The sequence below is a fragment of the Arachis hypogaea genome, chromosome 9 (assembly GCF_003086295.3).
Source record: "Arachis hypogaea cultivar Tifrunner chromosome 9, arahy.Tifrunner.gnm2.J5K5, whole genome shotgun sequence".
In the NCBI taxonomy this organism is placed as follows: Eukaryota; Viridiplantae; Streptophyta; class Magnoliopsida; order Fabales; family Fabaceae; genus Arachis; species Arachis hypogaea.
Genome location: NC_092044.1, coordinates 108,272,975 through 108,282,546, shown reverse-complemented (window position 1 = coordinate 108,282,546; position 9,572 = coordinate 108,272,975). Strand labels below are relative to the sequence as shown.

At 37.5% G+C, this 9,572-nt stretch overlaps 1 protein-coding gene and 1 pseudogene across 1 annotated transcript; one reads left to right on the top strand and one right to left on the bottom strand.

Moving 5' to 3' along the window:
- Positions 1–1,994: 1,994 nt before the first annotated feature.
- On the bottom strand, positions 1,995–6,293 carry LOC112709474 (probable xyloglucan 6-xylosyltransferase 3; annotated as a pseudogene).
- Positions 6,292–8,373, top strand: LOC112709473 (uncharacterized). The gene has a single exon (XM_025761354.1). The coding sequence runs from the start codon at positions 6,292–6,294 to the stop codon at positions 8,371–8,373; it is 2,082 nt and encodes a 693-aa protein (XP_025617139.1).
- Positions 8,374–9,572: the final 1,199 nt, after the last annotated feature.

The window sequence follows — 9,572 nt, the reverse complement described above, 5'->3', positions numbered from 1 at the left end:
ATACCTTCTCAAGTTTCTTCTTATTTTACTTTCTTAACAAAAATAAAAACAAAAAATCAAACAAAGAAGAAGAAGAAACACACAATGCTACAAAATTACTTGGAAGAGGATGAACTTACATTCATTTAACTAAAAGAAAGAAAGAAATAAGGAAAATAAGAAGAAGAAAAAAATGCAGCATCAGAGAAAATATTTTTCAGTACAAAAATGCTATTTGTACACTAAAATTAGCCACTAAAATTAACCACCAATGTATTTATGTATAAATATATGTGTGCTTTAATTTATTTTTAATGTATTATTTGTATTCCAATATGTATTTTATACTGGTGGCTGACTTTGGTGGTTGATTTAGTGTACATGTAACATAACTCATTTCTGTATTTGCAGCAAATTTGGGTGTACAACGAAGATATTTGGGTATAACACGAAAATATTTAGGTGTAAAACGAAGATATTTGGGTATATTTTTATTCTGATAAGTTTTGCATAATTCAGAACTCTTCATCTTCCTTCTCATCTTCTGCTTCTTCATCTTCTTATTTCATATTCTCATAATTCTTTTTGAGGGAAAAAATTAAACAAAGAAAAAATACATAATATTGCAAAATCAAAAGAAGAAGAAGGAGAAATATGATGATGAAGATGAAACACGCGAGGAAAAAGGAGGAGAAACACAAAGAAAAAGGAGAAGAAGAAGAAGCAAGAAGAAGAGGAGGAGGAGAAACGCAAAAAAAAAATGACAGTTATGATTTTTATCGAAGAAAAAGAAAAAGAGTAATTTTTAATAGTGAGGGAGCGCTTTAGAAATGTGATGTACGTGTTAACACATCTTTGTAAGTGAATGTAGCTTATGTTAAACTTGGCCTAACTTATAAGACTTGTAAATAAAAAAATTTGTATGTGTAGCATGACAAGTTTAGAAACAGATCATCAAAAACAAGTAGAGATCATTATTTTGTGGGAGCTCGAAGTCCTCCCGAGTTAGTTCCTTCTTCCGTCGATTGATTTCTCTAACGCAACTGCATTTTCATCTAAGTAAACTTTGCCTGCATTCTTGCCCGGTCACATTTAACAAGTACAAATAATTATTCGATTAATTTGAATATTTGTTCACGTTGCTCCAAATTAATCTTAAGTACGATTGTTTTTAATAAAATCATACAAGGAAGTTTGGCAAAAAACTAAAATATTAAAGAAAAAAATTATTTGCATCAATAATTAAATGCTCCTTTGAAATTTTTTTCTTGTAATATTAAAGAATAATATTAAAGTTATCTTATACAACATAATATTTGAATTTTGAAATTATATATTTATTACGCTTAAAATTATATAATTATTTTAACAATAATTAATAAATATTAAATAAAATAATTTTAGATTGTTTAAACTAATTTTTTATTATTTCTTAAACATGATTTTTTTAACATGTATAATTCTTTTTAGAATATTGTTAAATGAACAAGTTATTGTTTAATTAAATTGTCAATCAAATATTTGAAAAGAACTAAAAAAAATATATCCAAGCCAATTAGGAACTTTTTGTATTTGCAATTTAAGTATGTCTACGGATCAGCAAAAGGTATTGCAAAATATTAAACATTAGATTATGAATAAATGATCATTTGTATTCATAAGAGATAAAAATGCTGACATTTGTACCCATGATAACCTGAAACTAAGGTTATACCCATGATAGATGCCTTCCGTGAAACAAAAGTACCCTGACTTGGATCTGAGCTTGGTTTGTGGGAATCCGATCCTAAGTGGCACTCTCTCCCTTATCTTCAATCTCTCTCTCTCTCTCTATATCTCTCTCTCTCTCTCTCTTTCTCTCTCTCTCATTTTGACTCCCCTTCTCCACCATTCACGTCTCCGCATTCTTCACTCTCCAAACCCCACTCTGGCCCCTTCTTCCTCAACACTTGCTCCCTCACCATCCACTCCGCCCTTCACGCCTGACGAAGTCATGGGAGCCCAATCCAAGACCACTAGCAATTCACAGTTAAGACCCTACCAGCCTCCTTCCTCGCTGGACCCTTGGGGCCATGGGAGCCCAATCCAAGACCACTGGCAATTCTGAAATAAGAAGCTGCCGGTATTTACAGCAATCCAAGACTTCTGCTCAAACAACAAATCAGGGTAACCTTGAAGTACCAAATTGTAATCATCATACTTAGACAAAGGAAACTCAAAAACCATGTCAGTGAAGAAAGCATCATTATCCATCCACCAAATCCACTCCACTTCAGGGTGTGAGAACATCAACCTTCTAATCATTGGCAATTTGGCCCAATACCCAGCAAGTTTCTTATCCAAATGCGTCAAATTGTACACAATCTCAATCCCGTGCAATCTACAGTAATCAATTTTGTTCTTAATCGACTTCAACAAGTAATGATCACCAATTGGGTTGTCACAGGGTTTTGGAGGTGAACCAGTGAGAAGTAAGATTCGAGCTTTACCTCTCACGAAATTAGGGTATTCAGGGTTTTGCTGGAGCCATTGATGGTGTTGTTGATCTCAATCGGAGATCTTGGGGCCTAGGGAGAAGGCGGCGGTGGCGTTGGGGCTGAAAGGGGTGTCGTTGTCGTCGGAGACGGGATCAGAGTCGGAGTGGATCTCAGCGAAAACGCGGTTGGTCTCCTCGATGAGGCTCTGGTTGATGGCATCAGCGTCGGAGGAGGAGAGGTTGACGCCAATGGTGCCGCGAAGGACAAGGATGGTGACGAAACCGCAGAGGATGGTGATCTTGATGTTGTTGAAGGTCTTTTGGATCTGGCGGCCACTGGGGTTTGGAATACCCTAAGATGGAGAATCAATAGCCATTGTTAGAGAAAGAGTGTGTGTAAGTGAGAGAGAGAGGGGTTGAAGATAAGAGAGGGAGTGCCACTTAGGATCGGATTTCCACGAACCAAGCTCAGATCCAAGTCATGACACGTTTGTCACACGGAGAGCATCTATCATGGATATAACTTTAGTTTCAGGCTATCGTAGGTACAAATACCAGCATTTTCATCTCTCATAGGTACAAATAGTCATTTATTCATTAGATTATTATAGAGGTCTAGATAACACTTTTCTAACATCTGATTATAAGATGTAAACGGTCATGCCTTGTAAGTTTAAAATAATATAAACTTTAATTCATTTGATTAAAATATCTATCAGCAATAATTATATAGATGAATTAGTGATAATTATTTGATGATTTAAATAATCATAATAATAATAATATAAGATATACATTTATTATAAGAAATTTAATTTATTTTAATATTGCATTAGCACATAACATAAAATATTTTAACTCATTACAAAAATATTTAATTTTTTATATATTTTATGATTGATTATAAAATATATAAATAAAATCTATTACATCAATAATCATAAAATATATACAAAATTTTAAATTAAATATTTTAATAACGAGTTAAACTATTTTATGTTATGTGATAAAATATTGAAAATAATAAAATATAATACAATAATAAAAAATATATTATATGATGGTTAGTATTATTTGAATATATAAATCAATTTTATTTAAATTACAACTGTTTGAATTAAAATGAATTAAAAAAATTTAAATTAATATTATATAAATCATAATTATTTGAATTAAATTGAATAAAAATAAAAAAATAAACATAAAAGCGATACATTATGATTAATCCGATTGATTTTTATTTTTTAAATTGATCCATATTATACTTTGAACACCGTTAATTAATTGAATTATATGATATTTTTGTGTGTATTTCGGCGCAATAATTATGAATGTATTTTATTTACATTGCTAATAAAATGTATTTAAAAAAAAGTTAAAACTTATCTATTATGTAATTACAATACATATTTAAATTTTTTATATATATTTAGTTAATAGTATAAATGAGATATATTTATAATTATTTTCTTTGCCGTGCTAATAAAATATATATAATAAAAAATATAATTTTTTCTGAACATGCCATAATATATGGTAAATATTATATTATTTTATTTATACATAAAAAATCCAAAAAATAAAGCACTTCTTGGTTAGGAATAAGTGTCTAACAACGTGGCATCAAAAAATATATGGATGTTAAAAAGATGGGTAGTGTTAGGGAGTCAATGGCCTAAGTGTATAATGTGTACAATGGGCTAAACTTTTGGTCTATGAATAAAATGAACATCACCCACACTATTCAGAATAACCATCCGAATACCAGGGATAATAAACATCTCATCCTAAAAACTTAAGTTCAGAATAACCATCCGAATACCAGGGATAATAAACATCTCATCCTAAAAACTTAAGTTAATTTTGGAGTTCACCAAGGATCAAACCCTTGACCTTTCGGATCTAAAACTTTAATACCATGTCATGAACCCACTCATCCTAAAAGCGTAATCTGACAAAATAATGTAACACTAATGGTCATATCTCTAATACTTTCTAAACTTCCATTGTACACATTGTACGCTTAAACTATTGGCTCCCTATACTTTTCCTAAAAAGAATCTTTTATACATACAACAGGTGGAGAGCATATCTTGCACTGCTTCGCGCTTCATGTAATGCAATATCTCCTTTCAATGACGAAGCAATCGATGAGTGGAATAAGAAATGCGGTGATTATCGCAGCAGAACGAGGGAATGTTGGGTTCATTGTGGAGGCATTAAAGGCATACTTTTCCCTTTTGTGGACCAGCAATGAAGATGGAAGGTCATTATTTTCTGTTGCCGTTCAGAATCGCCAAGCACAAGTTTACAATCTCATGCATGGCCTTACTATGAAGTCCTTATTCTTAGCATCCACAGACAGGGATCGCAATTCTATGCTTCAAAATTCAAATGGCTGCATTGCAAGCTCCACCCCCACAGCTTACTCCTATCCCTGGGGCGCTTCTACAAATGCAAAGAGAATTCAGGTTTTTCTCCATAATAAAATAAAAAAAATTATTATTTCTCCAAACATGATTTTTGGACTTTAATTCTTTAAATACAATTTTTTTTTTGGATTTAAGCAAGTTCGTCGGACCCTGACGAATTCTATAAAAATTGACAAGTTCGTCTAATTCCGGGCAAACTCTATAAATTTTATAGAGTTCGCCTAACCCCTGGCGAGCTCCACTTAAGTTTTTTGAAACACGCATTTTTAATCCATATCATTGTCTAAAAAATAGTATATAGATCTACAAACAGTATACTAGAATACACAAAAAATACACGGATAATAAGCATTACTTCTTCAAGAATTTTTTTAATTATAAGGGTTTTTTACTTAAATAAACTGGTTGGGGTTCAAAATTACCTGATTCCCCTGAAACAAATTCTGCAACGTGATTACCCTTTTTGTATTATTATATAAATCGTCCTAGGCTGCATAGGGTTATATAAAACATTAATCATCTCAGCCTAGGACAATTAATGCATTAACTTGTAAGCCAAATTAAACGTAAATCGTGACAGGGCCTCTTGGGTTACAAAAAGAGTATAAATCGTCCCAGGGTTGTAGGTTTTACGTGTTTATAGGCTAAATCACACTGGGCTGTGACAATTTATACATTATTGGGACCCTCTTTAGCCTGGGACGATTTATGTGTTAGTTTGTAACACTAACTGGGTTGGGACGATTTATGGCCAAGTTAGTAACCCTAAGGACCCAAGGACGATTTATGCAGGCAAAAATTCTATAAATAAACGAGTTTCAAACGGATGAGTCAGACGGGACATTTGTTGAGGGTGTGAGAGATGGCGGAGAGTATTTTTTTGTTAGTGCATCACCGGGGAAAAATTGATGAAAACACAAGTGAGGGTGTAACTTTTTCTAGTAAAAAGCAAATAGGTGTGTTTATAACTCCGTCAACGATGTTGATGGATTTGCACAATAGTATATTAGAGAAGGCTGAAAAGTGTGGTAAAAAACGCGTGAAGCAATTATTTTTTCGTATTCCGATATCATTAAAGCAAGGTTATGTTAAGTTTGGGAAGTACACGATGTTGGGTGATGACGACATGCGAGTTATATTTCACAGTCAATCAAGATTTCCCGACTTAGGCGCGTTGAGGTTGCGTGAAGCAGCGGGGGATCTGCTCCGAATCTGCCCACTGGCGTCATAGAAGGAACTTGCACCACCGTTCCAGCAGGGCAACCGGCAACTCCACTTGTTTTGTCCCCATCTTTTGCTGCTGATTTGCCTGTCTCGGGTGATGACTTGGGTGATGGGCGTAGCTTCGGCCAGCTTGCAGCTGCGATGGGATCTACATCTGTAGTGGACGGTGCACCCGCATTCATGGAGGTAAGAGAGAGAGATCCGTTTGCGGAGGCTATAGGTGATGATGGGTCAGATTCGGAGCCACCAATCATTAGTGACGAGAGCGATGGCGAAGAGGACACCGCAGTTGCCGTGGGAGCTCAAACCCATGGTAGCAGTGGCACACAGCAGTACTCTCGACACTTTACCACATTGGACCTTGAAGCAATGAACAAGGCTGCAAATGTAGATCAGCATCACCCGGTGATTCACGGAGAAAGGCCTAGCGTGATTGGCACAGACGAATTTGAGGTCGGGCAACAGTTTGAAACAAAAGAGGAAGCTGTACTGACAATTAAAAGTTATAATATTCGACGGGGTGTAGAGTATAAAGTGTTTGAGTCCGATCAGTTGAAGTATCATGGGAAGTGTGTCCAGTTCGGGAATGGTTGTAATTGGCTGATCCGTGTCACTATGAGGCAGAGGAAAGGCTACTGGGAAGTTAGAAAGTACAATGGAACACACACGTGTCTAGCAACGGAGATATCAATGGATCACAGGCAGCTCGATTACCATGTCATATGTTCCTCGATTTTATCGTTGGTGATGGCTGATGCATCAGTCTCGGTTAAGGTTTTACAGAATGTGGTGTCTTCGAAGTTTGGGTACAAGCCCAGCTACAGGAAGGTTTGGATGGGCAAGCAAAAGGCAATTGCTCAGATATATGGAGATTGGGAGGAGTCTTACAACCACATACCACGCTGGATCATCGGGGTTCAATTGTATATGTCGGGGACTATTGCGCTTTTGCGCACTTCGCCTGTGAGGATAGGTAATACTGTGGATGCGTCAACGGTTTTCTTTTATCGACTATTTTGGATGTTTCCTCCATGCATTGAGGCATTTAAGTATTGCAAGCCACTGATATCCATCGATGGGACCCATTTGTATGGGAAGTATGGCGGCACTCTTCTAATGGCTATTGCCCAAGATGGAAACTCGAACATTCTCCCAGTGGCTTTCGGGTTAGTCGAAAGCGAAAACACCGATTCGTGGAAGTTTTTCCTCACTCACCTCTGCCAGCATGTCACCCCTCAACCCGGCATTTTAGTCATATCTGATCGGCACAATGCCATCAAGGCTGCATTGCTTGCGGAGGACGGTGGATGGCTCCCACCGACGGCATACCGTGCATTTTGTGTGCGACACATCGCGACTAACTTTGCACTATCATACAAGTCTAAGGAAGCCCGGAGGATTCTCGTTAATGCCGCATATGCAAAGACTGAAGAGGATCACCGGTATTACATGGACATTTTGCGGAAGGAAGATCCTGCAATGGTTGAATGGTGCGATAGGATTGGGTTGGAGTTGTGGACCCAATATCGGGATGGTGGTTGTCGATATGGTCATATGACGACTAACATCTCTGAGTATATCAACGCCGTGTTTAAAGGTACACACAACCTCCTGGTGGGTTCGTTAGTTAAGTCAACATATGGGCATTTGGCCGAGCTCTTTGTGAGGAAGGGAAAGGAGGCCGAGTCTCAGATCGGGGCAAAACAAGAATTTTGTCAGACCCTTGTGAAGGCGATCGAGAGGAATCTACAAGCCTCTAGAAATATGCGGGTGGATCTGTATGACAGGGAAAACTCTGAGTTTGTCATTGAGGAACTTGCGCCGACTGCGGGTTGGATTGCAATGAGTGTGTGTCGGGTGTCTCTATCCGCCCGCACATGCGACTGTGGGTACTTTCAAGCCCTCCACTACCCGTGTCGTCATGTGCTTGCAGCATGCTCATTTTGTAGACTAGACTGGAGGATTTACGTTGATGATGTGTACCGCATGAAGACCGTGTTCAATGTTTACAACATGGGTTTCTCTCCGCCTATCCAGGATGATCTCTTACCCGTATACGAGGGACCTCGTGTCATCCCTGATCCTGGCATGATGCGGGCTGCAGTTGGAAGACCTCGGAGCACTAGGATAAGGAATAGTATGGATGAGGCGGATCCGGATAGACCCAAGAGATGCAGACTGTGTAGGACCCCAGGTCATACCAGAAGAAACTATCCACAACGCTCGGGAGCTTCTGGATCGCACGAAGGTAGCAATGCATAGGCACCGTTAGCTTATGAATCTTTACTATTACTCATGCTTCTTTATAATATGTCGTGTACTTTTTTTACATTCATTATAAACCTTTGTTAAGGTGATCTATATGTATTTCAATTTGTGTGTTCTTATTAATTCTCAAAGGATAAGTGATTCTTGTTCAATTCAAATCATTCAAAATCTTTTTTTTTATCTTTTATTTTTGTTTTTAGAAATATAGAAATTCTATTTAGAGTTATATTTTAGGCGGTATTGTCTATAATTATAGACAAATTCAAGACTTTCGAAAGATTTCATCCAACTAAAAAGAAAAGATTTCATACAAATTAATAATTTAATTCTATTAATTTTTTGAATCATTTGGTTGATTTACAGTGACTATGCTTTTGTTTGGACTTATAATCATTTTGTATTATCTCATGCTAGTGATACGCGAACGAAACATATACCAAATGAAGTAACATAAACATGTACCAAATGGAAAGATACAAACCCATAAAGTAGCATAAACATGTACCAAACATAAACATGTACCAAATGTAAAGATACAAACCCGATAAAGTAGCATAAACATGTACCAAACATAAACATGTACCAAACACAAGTAACATAAATCATAAGACCAACTATAAAAACAACACTACTGAGTGGTCGAGATCTATCCGAGTCCGATAACTAACACATGTGTGAACCAGTGCCACACTTTGCCGGCTTGATCACCCGCTTCCTCCGCTGCGTGACTGGGACAAACGCATCTGGGGGCCTGCTATCAGCAGCATCTGCAGGCTCCGGCAGAACAGGCAGTGGGTGTTGTCTCAGTCCCCCAAGGGCGGATGCCGGAGTGCCTCCTAAAGAAAATTTGCCTCCTTGATAACCAGTCGGCACTTCATTCAAATCGACGTTGAGATCCACCGCAACACCATCAAACTGTGGCCTGTAATCACCAGCTGGGCTCCCAAACTGGGCAAAGTCTGCAAAAAACTCTGAACCAGCGCCGAATACCTGCTCCATCTGGTTCGGGCTACCGAACTCGGAGAACAACGTGGCCGCATCGGCCTGGACACCTCCACTCCCACCCTCAGTAGTACAATGAAATAAAGTGCCCTCAACCCCTGCAACATCTGTATCAGCTTGATGCCCAGCAACATGCCCCCTGGAGGTACTGCCACCTCCCCGTCCTGATCCACCTCCAGCTCCACCACTTC